Source organism: Numenius arquata, chromosome 1, assembly GCF_964106895.1.
Source record: "Numenius arquata chromosome 1, bNumArq3.hap1.1, whole genome shotgun sequence".
NCBI classification, from domain to species: Eukaryota; Metazoa; Chordata; class Aves; order Charadriiformes; family Scolopacidae; genus Numenius; species Numenius arquata.
In genome coordinates, this window is record NC_133576.1 from 39419202 (window position 1) to 39439597 (window position 20396).

The window sequence follows — 20396 nt, forward strand, 5'->3', positions numbered from 1 at the left end:
CAAAATAATTACTTTCCTGAACTGGTTTTGAAATTTGGGCCCTTAGCATTCATACGTATCCCTGTGAAACCCATTAAGGAGAGCATCACGAGACAGGGGAGAGGAGGGAGAGGTTCTCTATCTGTAGAAGCCCCCTTAAAAGCCACAGCAGCACCTCCGGCAACCTGGGCCTCTTACAACTGGTAGGACTGATCAGGAGCTGGAGTTAGGTGACTAACAGCTTTTATAATAAATAAATGAACGTTATGATTTTATAATGATTTTGCTGAGTGCTGCCAAACCCAGTTACAGATCAAGAAGATTTATTATATTCCTGTGGGTCGCAATGATGTCGGTGACATTAAGAAATTAAGTATTTCCAGATTTTCTTCACTCCACCCTTTGATGACGGCACAGGAGCACATTAGGAGAAAAAAAAACCATCAGCTATAGAAATGGTTAAAAACCTCCAAAGAATTGTACAGGATGCTGATTTTCATCTGACAGAGTGCTAGAACAAGGTATTATTTTAAAACTCACACTATTTTCTTGACACATTGAAATAATTCCAAGTAGTTTTAAAATATAAAATATTTGAACTTGTGCAACTTAGAAAAATCCCACATACTGATTATTTTTTTTCTGGTAAAAAACATGTTACTCTAAACTTGATATTCCAAAAAATACTACCAGACACAAAACTTCCCTAAAAGTAAAAGAATCAGTGATTGAAGTAAAAACACCGTTAATACTTACAGGCATTAATTCTCTTTTGTGTATTCAATCTTCCAGCTGCGAGTTCAACAAACACTTCAGTTTAACCTGATCTGCGTGTCTTCAACCACACTAATACTTAGTGATTTTTTCATTGCAATGGAAAAAAACAACTAGCAAAACACTTTCTTTTTGTTATTTCACAATGACTCAAACAAGCAGAGAGATTTCAGCCAGTGGTATTGAGACTTGTGAATCTGGAGAGCCACAGCTAGGTATTTTTAGCTATTCAACGACCACAGAATTTACTTCCATCTTGTTGCACTAGTAGGTTTGGCAAAGCGGAAGGCTTCTGGTTGACAGTATCTCAGACACTTGTGTTTTCAAATGTCACTGCCTCTAAGCCCTCCTGACATGAGGATTAGGGCATGAATAAGACAAAAAAACTATCAATGAAAAACGTGGGTGTAAGTTCAGACAGCAAACATAACCCATCTGACTTCCAGAGCTGCTGAGCAGCCCTAGCACCACTGTGCCCTAACGTGGCACCTGCAACAAATACTTCACATTAAAATTTGACGTATACTACATGCTGGTGAGCATCCGCCTGTTCTCAAGACTGACGGAGTTCGTGAACATGATCTGGTTTGGCTCGGGTGGAAAGGAAGCAGATGTGTGCAGGGGCAACTTGGTACCCTGAGGTACATTGCAAACAACAAACCCAAGGTCCTTAGCTGGCTTGCCTTCATGCGCTGCAGAACTGAAAAGTGGGAGTTCTCGGCGCCTGCTGCCCTAGGGACAACAGCTTTGGGGTGTGAGCGAAGACATCATTTTAACTGTTGGCTCTAAGTGCTCACAGTTCACCTCTTTTTAAAACACACTGTTGATCCTCACACAGAATTCTCAAGGCACCCTGACGTTCCCCTGCTCAGCAAGCCGATGAGGATGCACACCTGCCTCCATAGAAAAGCATCTCCTTTTAAGCAGAGAGAAGTCTAAACATGTAAAACGTGACAACTTGTTTCTAAACATTGATATCTACCTAGAAATTTCTAGAGATTTAATTATCAGTTAGTCATATAGTGTGCCACATCAGAATCCTCTCTTCAACAACCCACAAAATTGCTTCATGTCTACTCGCATTTCCTTTGTTAGTCTTGAACCCAAAACTGACTGATGATACTTTTTAGAAACAGTGTCAGGATCCTAAACATCAAGCATATTGTTAGAAACTAAACACTTCTAGTCCAGTCAGAAGTACTTCCATGTTAGAGATCTTGCCCTATTAAAATTTGGGTCCGTTGTACCCAAGCTACTTGCAAACAATGCTTACTTTTGTAAACAGATTTCTGTCAATTTTTATATAAAAGCATATATATATGCTTGATATATAGCATCATGGCTAACAGCTTGTTAAACTGAATGAGACCACTAGATTGCCTTCCAATGTCAATGAAAACTAAACCAAAAGAATGAAAATGAAGCATTCCACAAGGATTTTCATGTTATTTGTGTTTATATAAAAATACTTCCTTTAAACAATTGTTAGGAGGTCAACTCATTTAAAAATGATAGTTTGGAATTAGCTGTGTTGAAACACAAACACAAACATAAAAATCACTAACTCACTGGATTAGCCTGGGAAAACTGATTTCTTATAAAATAAATTATCTTGTACACACTGTACCATCTAAAATAAAGGCAAGAATCATGAAGAGAGTATAAAGACCACTCAAAACAATACCAAACATTCTAGTCCATATTTACTAGGTATATTATCTATGAAATAGTTTAATGTTTCAGTATTCAGATTACAAGTTTCTAATAAAATAACAAACTTCAACAGGATTGACTCTATTCTTTGCAGAGACAAGCGCTGCTACAGTTACATCCAAATGTAAACTTATATTGAAAATCTAAGGCTGAAACAGGCACCTGCTACAGAAGGGACAATTTCAGCTTTTGTCAGAAGAATCTACTGCACAGAACACAACTCCTCGTTGCAAACAAGTGTATCAACCCAACAGCTTAAAGAGGCAAAAAGGTGTTTGCAGAGCATCATCTTGGCCCCCATTTGATGTCTTTTACACCGTGAAATTGCCTTTTCAAAGCATGGTTGTCTGCCCACTCAGCATTTAGAAATGAATCGTCATCATCCTCTTCTAGTTTCTGTAAACAGAACGGACAGGTTAAGGAGGCAGTAACGAATGCAACCGGCAGTTAGTGTCTACAACAGCACAGCTCACATACAGTAAAAAGACACTGTTACCTTAAGTTCCTCCTGCTTTCTGTAGTAATACAGCATCATCTGTTTTTGCTCTTCATGACTAATCAGAGGTTCACGCCCTGGAGCTCCTTGTCCTTTCTGAAAGGGAAGCCATAAATTTTATTTATGATGGCATTTGCGATACAAAAGAGAAGCTGCTACGCAAAGATAGCAAAATCTTTCTTCAGACAATAGGATTTCTCAAATTTAATAAGGTCCCTCAGGACAGGAAAATAAATGTTGAGAAACTTCTGCTGCATTCAAGTGAGAATTATTTTTTCATCTCAGCATCTGAAACATGCTGTCAATTTTCTGGACATCAATGGAAGCTGCAAACAGGATTGAGTCTATTTTACTTAAACTTCTGCTCTAAAAGACATAATAAATCTCTCTGTTTTAAGGCCATTCTGGGTGTCTCAGGATGGGCCCATCCATCTTTAGCTCCCCTGCTAACACAGACTCAAGATGGCATATGACTAAGTAAAGCAGGGAAAGAAGGCAGTTACAAAACACTACAAATAAAAGAAATTTTATTTGTTACTACAAAGAACTTTTTTTTTTTTCCCAGGCAACTGTCCTCATGGAAGAAATGATGCACACAGCAGAAAACAGCTGATGACAGCTATTGTCAACAATAGCAAACAGAACAGTTTGAATGGAGACAGTGAATTCTCTCTGAAACAAAAAGAGTGTGAGGTGGTTTAAATTAGCTCTCCAACACAAGAATGCAGGCATCTCTTGTCAGATAGAAAACCACCGTACTACTTGTGTTCTCTGAAGAGGTCCACCAACTAATTAAACAGTAAGACAGCTTTCCTGGGAGCCTACACTTCAATGGCTGTTGAGTTGTCACACAATTTTTCAGTCACCTTCATAGGAGAGAGAAAGCAATTATGGTCTTCTAAATGACAAACACATAAATCACTTGACTTCTCTTTGAGTAATTCTATTACAGACACCTGCAGATAATAAGATAATAAGATCTGCCATAATCATTAATGCTTTCTGTGGCAGAGAAGCTCTCACTAACATGGAAGTGAGAGCATGGCAGCTCCAGAGTAATTCAGAGCTATGGGTAAGTACTCCGAGACATCTGACATTCACAAAAGCACCCTTTGAGTGTGATTTTATATAGAGAGACAGATACAGATGCACACGATCATGGTAAGCATCTTCTGACAAAGCTCTGAAAATGAACTGAAACACCAAACATTCTTCCCTTGAATATGGTACTCACCAGAGATGAACACAACTGCACAGGCAGTACTAAAATCACTTTGTCCAAAAAACAATCAACAGTCCCAGTAGCCTGGTGCTAATTCTGATATTGCAAGAACATGACCACTGCATCAGACATCACTAACACTTGATGACTGGCTTTTGCTGAAGCATCAGGACTATAACTGAGGAGCAGCAAGAGGTCTTTGCCTCATTTTAGCTCATTACTCCAGAGGATGACTCATCAGACCTATGTTCACAATTAATACAGAAGGCCTCATCTGCTTCATCACATCTCATAACTGGAAAGCCTCATTTCCTTAGAAAAAGTTCAGCTTGGAAACTTTAGGTGAGCTGCAGCTGACAGCGCCACTGGGTGGTGCAGGCCCAGCAGCTTGTTTTTCCTGCTAGCACTCAGCGAGTTCTCCCTGAACGCTTTGGGAGAGCATAAGTTGAGGCTCTGAAGCCAACTGAAAAGCCAGTTGAGGTTTTTTAAACTTTTCAGTTGGTATTTCACCTAAATATCTCTGTGCTGTACTTCAGAAAAGTGCTGTGGAGCAAGTAATAACAACTACAGTATTTAACTGACAGGTAAAGGAATTACTAAAGAAAAACGCAGAATGTGATAAATTAAAACCTTAAAACAGATGTAGTTTTAAGACACTCAAGCCAGAACTAATCTAATCCATTTTATACACCTACAGACAATTCTCTTCTGCAGAGAATTTGACAGCCAAAGGCGAGTAACTTGTAAAGAAATCTCCCAGCAATACTTACTTTCTGTATCTTGACAATGATGGTTGTTTTCTCATTTTTGCCTACATAGTCAGAGAGCAACTTTGTTTCTTTCAACTCCTTTCCTGCCCACCATAATTGTGCTTCTGATTCTTCTATAACTTCAAGTCCAGCCTGTGACAAAAAAAAAAAACAAAACCAAACAAGGGTGTTAGTTTTTTGCTTTTTTCAAAACCAGGAAAATTTTTCTGGGAAAAATCTTTCTGGAATTCTTATCAGAAAGGCCAATGTAATTCACCTGATTTTACACTATACTTCTGCTACATTTTTCTCCTCATATTAATCTACAGCATTTTCATTCATATCCCATTCAATCTTCATCTAACATAAACACTTTGGGTAATACATTCTCAATACTGGCATTAGAAAGAAATGACAAGCAATTCAAAATGGGTCCAAGAATTACCTGAACTCAACTTTGTATGTAACATTTGAAATAAACTTAATTCATCTTATTTCTAGTTAAGCTATTTGTGGCTTTTACATAAACTATCAGACAAAAATATTGAACAAAATCTGTCGTGCAGATGAAAAAAAAACTTTCATTGATAAAATAGAGAACAGCATAGCACATATCTGACCCTGGCACTACATATAATTCAAATACATTACTGCATACATGAGTTCCTGACAAGTCTTCCTTATCTTCAAACTCCATCCGAATTGGGTCATGCGGAGGCAATCCCATTGGATACACAATCATCACGGCCCCTCGGAGCTGATCCAATGCGTCTTTCACCATCTCCATATTAACACACACATTGGCCTGAACTTGTTTCTGAAACACAGGCAGGGATCATTGGTAATTTAAAAAAATATGCAGAAAGACTTTGCTTTTGTAGGCAGTTCAAAGGTAACAGTGGAATATTTTCACAAAGCTAACTGGCTGCACAAAGATATTAGGAACACAAATTTTCTCAATTGCATGTCAACTGCTGAGTACATCACTGGACTTTTGCCCCCTCCATTTATCTTGCTTACACTGGAGGGGACAAAAAATAAAATAAAAATCTTCACTAAATCGTAGAGGAGGTATTTAGTAACAAATGTCTGTGGGATACAGGCATTAAAACAAGTACGCGTATGACCACAGAAATTGGACGGGGAGTCTTTTGTTCCAAGTACTTGTGATTCATGAACAAGATTCAAAACAGTAGAATTTGAGTGAGAGCTAGAAAAGGGGCCTAAAACTTGAGGAAAAAAATAGAGCATATGTAAGCAGAAGAGTAAAGCTTGGCATATTGCACAGCTTATGCAGAGATCTCTAAGATCAAATACTTGACATCATTCCAAACCCTACTGCAACGGATAGAGGAAAAACAAGATGCATCTGGAAGAGAAGAAAAAGTTTTTGCTTATGGTTAACAGCTCCAATATTTTAAGTAACAAGGTTTATAAAAAAAGAATAAGAGAATGTTGCCTCCTTGTGGACATTCTTAAACTAGTTAACTGGCAAGTACAATTGGTTTCTCAATCTCAGATGATCAGCCTTTTTTTTTTTTTTTTTAAATACACAGGTATATTTCTCAATTTTCATCATTATAAAGCAATGAACCTAACAAACCACAAACTACCCTTAACTTCATCCACCAGTGAATGGCAGTAATTTCTGGACTAAGTCAGCATGCAGTGCAGTGGGGCCTGTTCTCTTCAATATCTTTATCAATGATCTGGCCAAGGGGATTGAGTGCACCCTCAGTAAGTTTGCAAACACCACCAACTTGGGTAGAAGCATTAATTGGACTGAGGGTAGGAAGGCTCTACAGATGGATCTGGACAGGCTGGATCGATGGGTAGAGGCTGGCTGTATGAGGTTCGACAAGGCCAAGTGCCGGGTCCTGCACTTGGGTCACAACAACCCCATGCAGTGATACAAGCTTGGGGAAGAGTGGCTGGAGAGCTGCCTGGCAGTAAAGGACCTGGGGGTGTTGGTCAACTGCTGGCTGAATATGAGCCAGCAGTGTGCCCAGGTGGCCAAGAAGGCCAGTAGCATCCTCTGACTTATATCAAGGAATAGTATGGCCAGCAGGACTAGGGAAGTTATTGTCCCCCTGTACTCAGCACTGGTGAGGACCCACCCACCTTGAGTACTGTGTCCAGTTTTCAGCCCCTCACTACAGAAGGGACACTGAGGTGCTGGAGTGTGTCCAGAGAAGGGCAACAAAACTGGTGAGGGGTCTGGAGAACAAGTCTCATGAGGAGCAGCTGAGGGAACTGGGGTTGTTCAGTCTGGAGAAGAGAGGGCTGAGGGGAGACCTTATCGCTCTCTACAACTACCTGAAAGGAGGGTGCAGTGAGGTGGGGGTTGGTCTCTTCTCCCAAGTAACAGAAAATAGGACAAGAGGAAATGACCTCAAGTTGCACCAGGGGAGGTTCAGATTGGATATCAGGAAAAATTTCTTCACTGAAAGGGTTATCAAGCATTGAAACAGGCTGCCCAGGGAAGTGGCTGAGTCACCATCCCTGGTGGTATTTAAAAGATGTGTGGATGTAGTGCTGAGGGACATAGGTTAGTGGTAACTTGGCAGTGTTAGGTTAATGGTTGGACTTGATGATCTTTAAGGTCTCTTCCAACCTAAATGACTCTATGAATTTTGCAACTTTTTATTGTAAATGACAACACATAGTTGGAAGTTTCACCCAGGAAGACCTGAAAAGTGGAGATCAGATCTGAAGGTATTTTTGACTGAAGAAGTAAAACTACTTATTATTAATTTCCTCCTTGTTTAGAAATAGAATTGATGAGATGTGATCCAACAGAAAAAGAAGTCCATCTGGAGAAAATCTTAAGAGTACAGAAGCTTTAATCTGAAACATCTCTCATTTTGTGTAGATTTTGCTATGACTCAGAACAGTTTGGCTGAAATCCCGCCTCAATTCAGGAAAGGTTTGCTGTACCTCAGTGCACTGGAAGCGCTGCCAGCCAACAGGGCAGCTCCTCTGCTTGCCTCCACAAGGCTTTTGGAAATACTGAGCTGCTTACTCTAAATCACTGATATGACACTGTTACCAGCAACAAAACAGCCAAGAAGGCCAATTTAAGTGCACAGGCAACACCAAAAATTCAGTAACATTATCTGTTTGCATAACTATTTTAAAGTTCCACATGTACCAATTCCCAGAATTCTAGAGGTAGGAAGAAGAAAATTCCTTTCAGATGTTTACCAAAAAAAAAAAAAGCAATCTGACAATAAATACTACTTAATTTGTTTTTCAAAGTCACATGAAATCTGAGACACAATATAGAGCATCACCAGATTTGGTAAAGTGAGGCTGAATAATTCAGATCACAGTACCATCAGGACATACCCTCACACTTATCTTTAAACATACAAACTCATTGGGACTAAGCATGAGTCCAAGTGCTTGTAAAACCAAGGCCTAATCTAAGAGATTAGAACATATTTTTCAATTAATTATACATAAAACTCAAAAGACTATGTTAACGAGCAAAAGGTATTTTTTTCCAGGAACATCACAGAATGCTGTTAATTTTTCACCAGAAAACACGACAAGCATTCACCTAAAAAATGCATCAATGCAAATTAAGAGCCTGTGGACGAAATTAAACATGATTTAATCATTCAATGTGGTCTCGGTTGCCAGCATTCACTTGGAGTTTAATATCTGATTCCTTAACTTGTTGAACCAGCTTGCCAAAAGCCATTAAGAAAATCATTAACAGAAATGTCAGCTTTTATTAGACTATTCACATCAATTCAGGATACTACTCAAAAATTCTCAGCCCTAACACTGAAACAAGTCTATTTTTTCTTAAGCTACTCAACTACATAGCACCTATTAAGACAGTACCACATAACACATGCTACTTCAGGAAAGTTACCTTAGAGATTAACGCCTTGGCTTCCTCTATTGTCTTCTTAATAACTTGCTGCATTTTTTCATTTGGGGCTGAAAATAAGAGAAACATATTTAATAGTCTACACTTACTATAAAAAACAAACAAACAAACAAACAAATGACCTTTCCAGGTTATTCCCTGCTGTAAGCAAATGAAACATTGTTAAATCACAAAGCAAGACAGACAGTACTAAGTTGCAGTATATTTACCAGTTTGACAGTTCATTGCCATATTTCTTACTAACTTAAGAAACAAAAGAGTGTTTCTCCTGGGAGAGCCAAACTTACTTTTCCACACAAACATTTGACTAGTATTTGGAACTTCATTTGGGACAAAAGTATTGAGTAGAAAGCAACAGCCACAATTTCATACTCACCAAAACCAAGACTCTCTTTCCCATGCTGTACTCACGACTCTGGTGGGCTGTGCTGATAGATGTGCATAAAAGCAGGCAAGAGCTTGGAGTTTTCTGACTTTTTTCCAATTAAGATTTCAATTTAACAACAAATGCAGTTTTGTGAATACACTGTGTATTTCATATTACAGTTATCTATTTTGTTATAAAAAGCTTCTCATCAAAAACAAAAATCCAATTAAATCATATTCATTCACAGCTGAACATTTAAATGCATCATTTGATGGTATTTAGTTTGGCCCACATTTACATGCTGTTCAATATCGTAACTTTGTTCATATTACAAAGGTGTCCTCCCACTAACAAATGCCCAAGTACAACTACAAGTAGAAGTGGTACTGTCCTTACATTAAAGTTGCTTGCAAGTTTTTACTGTAAGGCCCAACACTGCTCACAACCATGCCAGACAAGACAGGCTTTGTCTGCATGCCTACGTACGAGACACTGAGAACACGATTAGGAGAGAAAAAATTTAGCTATAATATAAGCTCTTGATCAAGTTCAGCAAGGGCTTAAATTTTATTGGGCAATGTGTTGTGTTAGACACTTGGAGTAAGCTGTTTGTGTATGACAAGTTAAGATTAAGTTATTCAAAGATTCCTCCTTAACTGAGCTGCCCTGCAATCAACATCTAAAGTGCTGCTGACCCGACAAGGGCTGCCGTGGTTTTGGGACTACAGGGACAGACAGCAAGAAGACAATCACGGTCTCTCCTGGGCAATCAGTCCTCATGCTCTTCACTGTAAAGCAGGGCTCGACACGCATACCAAGTGCTAAGGCAAAACCACTTGGCTGGAGTTGCAGAAAAAAAAAGTGTCGGGAGCGAGTTCAGTAAGTCTGAGTCACAGTGAATGAGAAGAAATGAGAAATACCACAAAAACAATCTGTTAATGTGTCTTGGAGTGGCTGGAGAAAAATAATACACATGTATACATTTACAAATGGAGAAGAAATTAAAGTGAAACAAAGTTGCTTCTGATAATTGTTTACTTATCTTTGGAGTTACTTTCAAGTACTACAGTTGCAAAGCTAAACGGCATATGTGCTGAAGAGATATACTACTATTTTGGCTTTAAATCACCATTACATTACACCCTAATACAAAACAGAAGACTTATGTAAACTGATAGTTTAGCTGATCTACTGTGTCTGCAGAGAAAGAAACAAATGTTTACAATAGATTTACCGTGTCCATTTCTTCGCCCAATTTCATCTTTCTTGAAGACACTTCCACCACTTGGTACACACTTTTCTGCCCACTCATCCTTTAATTTCAGTTCTTCGATTTGCTCATCTGTCAGTCCTTGCATATTATAAGGCAAGAAAATACCATGCTCTGCCAGCTCCTCCATCTCTTTAAAGCGTTTAGAGAACAAGATTAAAATTTTGTGTTATTGAGAGCGTAACATTTACAAAAGCCTTTCACACACATACATGCAGGGAAAACCTTACTCCTAGCCTTCAGCTTTTAAAGAGCTAAGTATATGGAATAAACACTAAGATATATATACACACACATATATAGATATATATGCTGTAATTATGTTACAATTAATACATTTCATAAATATATGAAACAGTATAACAAATTTTTATAACAGTATAACAGAGTGCAGGTATGCAAACCTAGATCATACTTGCTGGCCATAAACTTTTTTTTTTTTTATTTCCTTAGTCAGCTTTAGCTGACTGCATATACCTTTTTCCAAGTACTTTTGGGAAAGTAACTTTTTTTTTTTAAATGGAAAAACATTTTATTCTTATACAGTAATTAATTTCTTTCCAGCTGAGAAAATACATAACTGGACTATCTATAGCTTTGTCCATACCACATCTTACCCAAAAGGTCAGATTCACACACAGTATGAAATAAAAAATAAAGAAAAGTCTCTACAGTAATTTATGTCTAATCAAGTAGCAACGGACCAGGATAATTCTGAGACAACAGAGAGGTGTAAATGCTGGTTACCAATGCAGAGTCTCACGCAGTGAGAACAGGCAGTGTGTGGATACGCTTTCCCAACCCTGTTATCTAGCCTATAGCATCTGATCCATGGGCTGCAATCTACACTCACTACTTTCCCCCAGAACAGCTTATCCAGCTGCCAGTCCACTTCATAGTATTGTTTCCTTGAAAGCCCTCCAGCCTCTTTACCATCACTGTACTAATGAAAGCACATCCCTCTCACCAGAAGCACCCTAAGTCCCAAGAAATGGCAATTCTGTTGTGGCTGGGAATATGGGCACCCACATGAAAACATAATGGCCAAGACTAAAATAGCAAGTACTGTGGAGCAACAGCCGCAGAGCTGTAGAAAGAGCGAGGGCTGAAAATATAGTAACCAAGGTGTCTGGGTTTGGGAGGTTTTTTAATTTCAGATTAGCCTCAGTATGGCCTCATAACGCTACATACATATTTGCAGCTGGAGCATATCAGGTGTAGATAGGCTGCACCCTTCAGGTAATCTCCTCTGAAGGGAATCTCAGCTCACGTGTTCCCAGGCTGATCCGCAATGCAAACCACAGCGGGTCAGCAGGGACAAACAGTAAATGTTTAATGTTTTTCAAAAGCCACCTCCTGAATTGAACTAAAGCACTAATTTAGACACATCCAGTGACTCTCCATCACACGGCAAGTGGATCATGAATCATAGAACGGTTAGAGTTGGAAGGGACCTTAAAGATCATCGAGTTCCAACCCCCCTGCCATGGGCAGGGACACCTCCACTAGACCAGGTTGCTCAAAGTCCCATCCAGCCTGGCCTTAAACACTTCCAGGGATGGGGCATCCACAACTTCCCTGGGCAACCTGTTCCAGTGTCTCACCACCCTCACAGTAAAGAATTTCCTCCTAATAGCTAATCTAAATCTCCCCTCTTCCAATTTAAAACCATTACCCCTTGTCCTGTCACTACATTTCCTGACAAAGAGTCCCTCTCCAGCTCTCCTTCAGGCTCCCTTCAGATACTGGAAGGCTGCTATGAGGTCTCCCCGGAGCCTTCTCTTCTCCAGGCTGAACAACCCCAGCTCTCTCAGCCTGTCTTCATAGGAGAGGTGCTCCATCCCTCTGATCGTCTTTGTGGCCCTCTGCTGGACCCGTTCCAACAGGTCCATGTCCTTTCTATGTTGAGGACTCCAAAGCTGGACACAGTACTTACTCCAGGTGGGGTCTCACAAGCACAGAGTAGAGGGGTAGAATCACCTCCCGTTACCTGCTGGCCACACTTCTTTTGATGCAGCCCAGGATGCGGTTGGCTTTCTGGGCTGCCAGTGCGCACTGCCAGCTCATGTTGAGCTTCTTGGATGCCTGGCACCAAGCATGCAGTAGGCAACATGAGAATTTCATTCATATGTAGGGTACACCGTTGGTCACAAAGGATTTATGCAGCTGCTACGGGAGCGGACATGCTGCAGTTCAGTCATGCAGTAGATGACTTTTCAGCCACATACAGTGGGAAACTCAGAGCCGTACAGTCTCCAAAAAATAAGGACTACTAAAACACCAGAAGGCGGGAATTTACACATGGTTTGGTGGTTTTGGTGGGTATTCACTGTTCTCTTAAATTTAGGGGGGGATGGCTTGCCTGCTTCTAAGCTCGGATTTGAAAGGTATCTCTTAACTTCTGCCAGCGTAGAACCCCTGCCAGGCTGCAGCCAAGCGACCTCCCAGCGCCGCCCCTCAGCTGCTGCTCCGCGAGTTAGTGGAGCGCAAACACCCAGGAGACGGAGCGGCGCCCGGGCCCAGGGCCGCCGGGCTACCGCCGCTCCGAAGGCCGCCCGTCCACCCGCCTCAACGGGGGAGGTGCTGCCAGGCCCGGCCAGGCGGCGAGCCCGCTCCGGCGTAGGGGGAGAAGCCAGCGCCCGCCGGCTGCCGGGGGCGGGAGGAGGCCGGCGGGCAGGTACCTGAGCAGAGGCGCTGCACCTTCAGCCTCCCGTTGTAGATGCGGGCGACGAGGGGCGCCAGGTCGGCCAGGCGGGAGCTGCCTGCCGCCTCCAGCAGGAACTGACTCTCGTCGCCGCGCTTCACGTGCAGCCGCACCATGGCGAGGCCGGGGCCGGCGGCGCCGCCACTACTCTGCGCGAGAAGAGGCGGCGGCGGCCCTTCGCGCCGTTACGCTCCCACAGCAACCGCCCCGCGTCCCTGGATACCGGCGGGGGGGGGGGGGGGGGGAAGGGAGGGGAGAAAGGCGGCGCCCGGCCCTTCCCGGACACCGTGAGGGCGCGCTGCTGCCCGCCCCTCGCAGCCGTCCGCCCACCGGAGCCCCCAGGTGCCGTACCGCCCACCCGGCGCCGGCCCTCTCTGCCGGCGCTTCCGCTTCCGCCCCTCCCGCCGTACGTCATCAGAGATGCTTAAAGGGCCCGCGCCACCCATCCCAGCGGCGCCGCCGCGGGACGGGTGGCGGGGCGGCCCCCGAGAGACAAAGAGAGAAAAAAGCTAAAACTTGTTAAGGGCAGGTACGTTTATTTCATGAATACACCGCCGCCTTCCGCAGGGTCGGTACGGAACGTTGTGCGCCGCGGGGGGGGGGAGGGGGAGGGGGAGGGGGAGGGGGAGGGAGGTGGTGTTCGCTACTGCAGCTGCGGGACGGACAGACAGCCAGATGGACACACGGGGCGGGTGGGGGGGCGTCGGGGGGGGGTGGGGGGGTGCCTGTGCGCCACAAAGCGAGAAAATCGTCACGTTTCACACAGCCGTCTACCACAGGGAACACAGAATTCATGAAAAAGGCGTCGAGCGACTCTTAAATTTTAATTCTTAGTATTTTCAGAACTTCTGCTAGTAATTATTTCCGTTAATACACGTTACAGCGGTTAGCTATAGATATATAAATACACACTATGGGTTTTGGAACATTTCTTGTGATCTTTGCAGTAATTTGCTGTCGATCTCCGTAATCCCATAAAGTGTAGAGGTGCTGTATACCAGGTACGTTTTAGACAGTAGTTTTTTTAATCACTGGAATTAAATATTCAACAAAGAACATATTTATCACGTAACTCCCACTAGCAAAAAATTCCCCCCCCTCCCCCAAATTGTTTTGCTAATGTAAGAATATACCAAAACACCGATCACACAGATGTGTAGAGCAACAGTTTAAAACAAGATAATTCACGCACCGGAGCACGAAGCGTATAGTACCACGGCTGTTTAAAATGTACAAGTACTGATTAATGACCTGAACGGGAAAAAAAGCACGATATAAAACTCGCTGTCGCCACTCCTCTATCCAACTGCAGCTCATGGCTAACCATATCCCGTTTAAAGGAAGAGTGGATTATTTAAATAAATAACGTTTTGATAGCATTTGGGAATTCAAAAAGAAGTACTGTTGTCCTGTATTTTGCTACTAGAAATAGAACGCTAGTGTGCTGTGTTGCAGTCCCTGGTTTTGCCGAACCAGTAGAGTTTGTTCTCAAGTAAGCCAATGTGTGTAGGCATGTATTTGCAGTCCCCCAAAAAGGTGACAACACTGTGACATGTTCAGCTTTGGATGAAAGTACGCAGCTGCCTATACAAATTATGTCTTAAGACACTGCGAATTTTAAGGAGAACTGCAGGGTTTTATAGCATACGTAAGTGGAGCTGAGGAAATCAGTTATTTTAAATTGCCTCAAGATGACAACATATCGTATTTTATGTAATCTCCTGTGAGTTTTAGAAAAATCATAAAAGCATAAAGAGTTGTGTTTTTATAGCGTAGTATGTAGAACTGTGACTTAGCCTTCGCTAGCCTCAAAGCAGCAGCACACAAAGGATGGTCCCTGTCTCTGGGCGAGGAAGAGTCTCTCAGTTTTAACTGCAAAAGCGACAGAATCATACTGTTCAGCTCAGAGAATGACTGTTCTCCCGTTTACTCTGAAAGTAAGATTTTAATAACTAGTCTACTAGATGGGGAGGATGCTGAGCAGACAGCCCAGTCACATAAGGTGACTTTCTCCTTCTCTTGATGTTTTAACGCGGCTGCCGATTCCCTCACTCAGGTCTTTCTATAGGGCAAGAAAGCCCTTCTGACCTGCAAAAGGGGAGACGGGGACAAGCCAGCTCAGATATGTTGTCTGCAACAACATGTAAAGGATGCCTTGTATCTCAAAACCCAAGGGGAATTTTTTCCCGGAGGTTGAGTGAAAACTTGTTCTATCAGTTGTTTTTGATCTGCGGAAAAAGTGTATCTTTAAAATAGTAATGCGTAAATGGATGATATGGAACAATTATTCTGAAGTAATGCTAGTGAGTATATGTCACAATAAGATTTAAAAGCTGAAATGTACTGACACAGAAAATGAAAGTAAAATACTGAATATATTAATACGCAAGGTTTTGTTTGTATCTTGAAATTAAACTATTTTTGTTGTGCCTCAAGTTCAAATATAAGCCTTACAAATATCCATAGCCTCTGTTATAAATTAAACAACTTCTAAACAATACTTGTCAACATTCAAATCTCAATAAACTTTGGCAGCTCTTTGGTAAATACTCATAAATATCAATCAACAAAACAGTAGAAAGGGAGTGGGGAGGCTACCAGCAGGGAGCCTCTTTTTTTGAAATTCCACGAAGGGGAACAGAAATGAGAGCTCCCTAAGCAAAAACTATTTCCAGGATTGGGGTATTTTAATGAGATTAGTAGCTCATCCTTCTTTTCTCTGTCTATTCAAATACTGTTAGATCAGGATTTTAATAAATTTCAGATAGTTTTTTGTACTCTACCATATATACATATTCAAAATTTATACACAAACAATAGTGGCCGTTTATGAGTAGAGTTAAGTTTCAGTGCATTTGACAATTAATTATTGCACACAGAATAATCTCAAATGCCCAATTATTCTACTGGATAAATGCAGCAACAAATATAACCTCGTATATTTTTGAACATCTATCTTTCTGTAAAATCTTGTGTTGGTGACACCTTAGGTGCCAAAGAAGTGAAAGGATCAGCGGGGGATCTGTTGCTGGTTATTCTTGATGGTATAGGAGGTGCAGGTGGTCTTCTTGCTGGCATTGTATAGAAGCAATCAGTAGAACTTTTATTCCAGTCACTATCAAAGTTAAAGTCTGAACCAAGGAAAGTATTTTGTTCAGTGCCCAGCAAATCTGGAGATCCAGCTGACTTCCTGGAACTGATTTGCTTAAAATCTGGAACACTTTTAGATGGCTTTAGCTTTACGTTGAAATTCTCCTCTTCATCATCAAACGTTACCCATCCTTTTGGCTGTACGTTTTTTACCATGAGAGATTTACTTCGCGAGCAAAAAGTATTTTCAGATGCATCAACAGAAAATGCAGGCTTGCTTGTATTACAGCTGGGGGGATTTAGAGAAGGGAAAGGATTGCAAGCGGCATGTCCTTCTAGGAAATGTGAAGTTATTTCAGACTCTGGCGTCTCCGTTCTGAATGGGTTTCCAGCATTCGGAGTTCTTTCAGTGAATGGATTTGTGCAGTTCAGTCCAGTAATAAATGGATTTGGAGAGCTGCGCTTATGTTCCTGGGATGCATTAAAGGTTGGAATAGGAGGCATTGCTGGCATGCAATTTACAGTGTTCAAAGTATCAGCATTTCTTTGTGTTGCTGAAGGCAACTGTATCAACTCCTTTTGGTTTAAAGTCGTTACGGGTGATGTTCGAACAGATGTCTGCATCTTGGACACGAGCAGCTTAAATGACAAATCTTCAAAAGGGTCGCTGTTTAACTGCGTTTCAAGTTTAGTGCCGTGTGTTCCGTTTGTTTTCATCTGGAAAGAAAACAAGATGCTTAGTAATCACGTGCCTGGCTGTTTTAAGATTAGTACTAAGTCATTTCTTACTCCCTTACGCGAAGAAAAGAAGCTCTTGGGCTTAAACTAAAACTTCAGGACAATTTGGTTGTAACTTGCACAAGGCACTTGTATAGGTTGATTGCTTCTTTTCTGGAAAACAATAACCCTTAACCCCTTTTCTGGAGAAAAGCCTACTAGCTATTAAACACTATTTTCTCCCTTGTTGGTTGATGCAGCTTGAATCTACTTCATGCAGGTCAGAATCCTAGCCAAAAGCACTAGTGGACATTGTATAAGAAAAACTTGAAGAAACTTGGGAAACGATGCTGTATTCTAAACAAGTGATAACCCGGCACAAATATGAAATAAAAAGCTCTAGGTTTCATTGTTTGAGAGTTTATAACGCTGATGTTACAAGCAATATTTAAGCATCACAATGAAAGGAAAAATTAGTGTAATTAGTATATGCACTTCAGACATTTCTATGTAGATATATGCATCCATAGGCATCTCCAGTGCTTCTTGACATGTGAAGGTACGATTCTCAGTTTGTAATATTTTAAAATGGCAAGTTATCATTGTTTAGAATAATACTAAATGGAGAAGACAAGAGGTTTCTCCACAGACTTCTCATCTTTTTAAAACAGATTATTCCTGTTTTTATACATTTCTTCAACAACAATGCAGCTTTTATACCTCGTAATGACTGTCCAAAAACATGGAATATCTACCTTTGTTCAGATCATCACACTGACAGAACAGAGTTTGGAGCTTCTCCTTATTACGTGAATGCAAAGAATTACGCTTAAGTTAAAACAGCTTCTGAGAATTCGAATTTCACAAACAAATTTGTCATTTTAACACATCACCTTAATATACCCAGTTAGTTTGGATATTTAGCATGAAAATTCTGTTAACTAATGTTTTGTTTAACTAGGATGCTAGCTAAAACTATCAACTAAAATACAATATTATTATAGCCTAGCTTCAATCTTTAAACATCTTGTTTTTACTGCATTTATTGTGCATAGTTTGAAGCATGTCTCCACATATCCACTGCTTAAGCAGCTATGCAAAATTAGTCTACAGGCTTTAGAGATTCTCAGGAATAATATAAGTTCTTCCCACTGTATTCAGCAGAACAATTTCTTTTAAAAAATTGCAGTTGTATCTTGAACTGGTTGGCAGGAGAAATGAAGTATGTGGACAACAATGCATTTGCTCTGGTGGGTTTTTTGAAACAATAATGTCTGTTACATGCACCCCTCGTACTACTCCGTCAGAGAGTTTCTAAAATAAATGAGGCCTAATGTTACCAAACCATAAATAGAGTAGTTCAATAGTGGTATTTTTCTATGTATATAGTGTTTTGGAAAATGATATTAAAACAAAGGCATCAAGTAACTGAGAGGGTAAATGTGAAAAATTGAACTGTAGAAAGAAAATAAATCAGCTTGGCACCAGCTGCTTAAGTCCTGTGTTCATTAACCAAGTAATCAAAAAGTACAAGATCCCAAAGAAACTATGAATCCCAATTGCTCTTTATTGTAAGTAAAAATTTGCTCTGAATAATTCTGGAACCAAATGCTTTTAAAATTGTAACAAACAGTGTATTTTACTTTGGGTAATAGTAAGTTCTCCATTCTTTGAGAAATGTGAAATATTGGTTTTATTTTGAAAAAACTTTGGCAGTGCAATTGCATCAGGATTTATTTGTGTTGAAGAGAAATGTTAACTCCAACACCTACTCATTTCTTTCCAAATAGACTGAGACCAGGAAATTCAGCAGTGACTAAGCAACATACATGAGGTTCCAATTGTTTCATAAAAGATGAAGAAGCAAAATATTTGCTATGGTGCTAAAAAATACAGTTAACAGTATTAATTTTAATTGCATTATGAAAGGAAAAAACAAACTATGGTATGACAGTCAATTCATTAATGCGGACAGGTGATTCTTAACGTGGATGAGACTGCAGATGTATGAAAACAAGATTCATACATCTTCTCTGCTTGAATAGATGGAGACCACATACAAGATTGGTAAATAGTCAGATACCTGTTACCCTGATGGTTGCTCCTGCTTGTGAAAGAGAAACAGACATCAAAGGAAAGAAAATTAGGAAGAAAATCCAAGTAACAAAGCAACCTCATATTAACAATACTTTAAGTTTTCACAAAGCCATTTTTTGACATATGAATACAAACCAAAAATACTTACTACACACTACACTAAATTCTAAATTTCTGTTGTATTCTATTGTAAGACTTATAAGCTGTACCATTAAGAGTAAAAAAAAAAAAACCAACTCAAGCCAATTCTAATGTTATTTCCAGACAAACAGTCATTGTGCAGCTGACAGTGCTATTTTTTGAAGACTGAGTGTAAGAATTTGATTATTGACGGTCTAATTCTAACCAGCTATTAACATGAAAAGCATTATAGCCCTCATTCTGGGAACTGTGTTGGTATAATTACTCTTCTATAGTAATAGTTTTTCAAGCTAAATAAACCATAAGACTTCTCATTCAATCAAAAACCAAAGTTTCCTTAATTTACAATAAATAAAATCTATTTACAATAACTACTTTTCTGTTTTAATGTATTGCTTGGTCATCTATAGAGTCCTGAACAGTCCCACTGTAGACAAGCAATTAGTTTTACAAGGAGAGACTTAGGTTCTTAAATATCCCAATCAGGCTTTCAATCAAAGACGGGCCTGGAATCCTATCTCTCAAAAGACTTGGTATTTATTTAAAGACCGTTTCACGGAAAACTTCATCTTTACAAATGATAATCAAAAAATGAAATAAATGTCATTTAACTAAACTAAACTAACAAACACACACACACACACACACACACACACCGCCCCCAAAACCCAACCAGAAAACAGAAATAAAAAATCTAAGCTGGAGACAATAATGAAGCTCAAAGTGAGCCTTCCTTGTGATTGCACAGCCTGCATTAATCAAAGAAATCTGATTGCAGAGAAAATTATAGCTCCCTGAACTAGTCTTAAACTATCTGGTTTGGATACTGTTAACAATATAGTCACAGCTTTACACAACTCAAAAAAACCCTGTTTACTGTGTTCTTAATCATATTTGTGATTGCTGTGTATACGCACAGATAAATGTAATTTTTGTAGTAATTTTGAAAGAACTGCTTGCACCTCTTACAAAATGATCAGTGGTAAAACTACATTTAGAAGGTGTAAGGCTTTCAAGAGTGACACAATGCAACCCGTTTCTTATCACAAAATTGGTACATTCTCAAGTAACTTACGCCTGCGTGTATATTCTCTGCTGGCAACACTTCATACTTTCTAACAAACTACAGAAGTCCTGGTATTCTACCTATATATTCAAAATATCCTGTTTTTTGGC

The 20396-nt window shown here is 40.3% G+C and overlaps 2 protein-coding genes across 3 annotated transcripts in view; both read right to left on the bottom strand.

Annotated features, from left to right (window-relative positions):
* Nucleotides 1-2194: 2194 nt before the first annotated feature.
* Nucleotides 2195-13557, bottom strand: CFAP298 (cilia and flagella associated protein 298). 2 transcript variants are annotated; one of them, XM_074151538.1, is made up of 7 exons: nt 13153-13557; nt 10436-10603; nt 8817-8884; nt 5592-5750; nt 4955-5086; nt 2963-3058; nt 2195-2862 (listed from the first exon to the last, which is right to left on the bottom strand). In XM_074151538.1, exons 1-7 carry the CDS (start codon nt 13289-13291, stop codon nt 2752-2754), a joined length of 873 nt encoding a protein of 290 aa, XP_074007639.1. In that variant the 5' UTR covers nt 13292-13557; the 3' UTR covers nt 2195-2751. The 2 variants fall into 2 exon arrangements, with proteins under 2 accessions (XP_074007639.1, XP_074007647.1); XM_074151546.1 differs by lacking the exon at nt 2963-3058 and having other exon boundaries at nt 2752-2862; nt 13153-13291.
* A 431-nt stretch (nt 13558-13988) lies between these two features.
* Nucleotides 13989-20396, bottom strand: part of SYNJ1 (synaptojanin 1) — a 63565-nt gene continuing 57157 nt past the window's right edge. Inside the window, exon 31 of the mRNA XM_074159395.1 lies at nt 13989-16982. Coding sequence (XP_074015496.1) covers nt 16128-16982 — 855 coding nt within the window. The 3' untranslated portion in view covers nt 13989-16127. The remainder of the gene's footprint in view (nt 16983-20396) is intronic.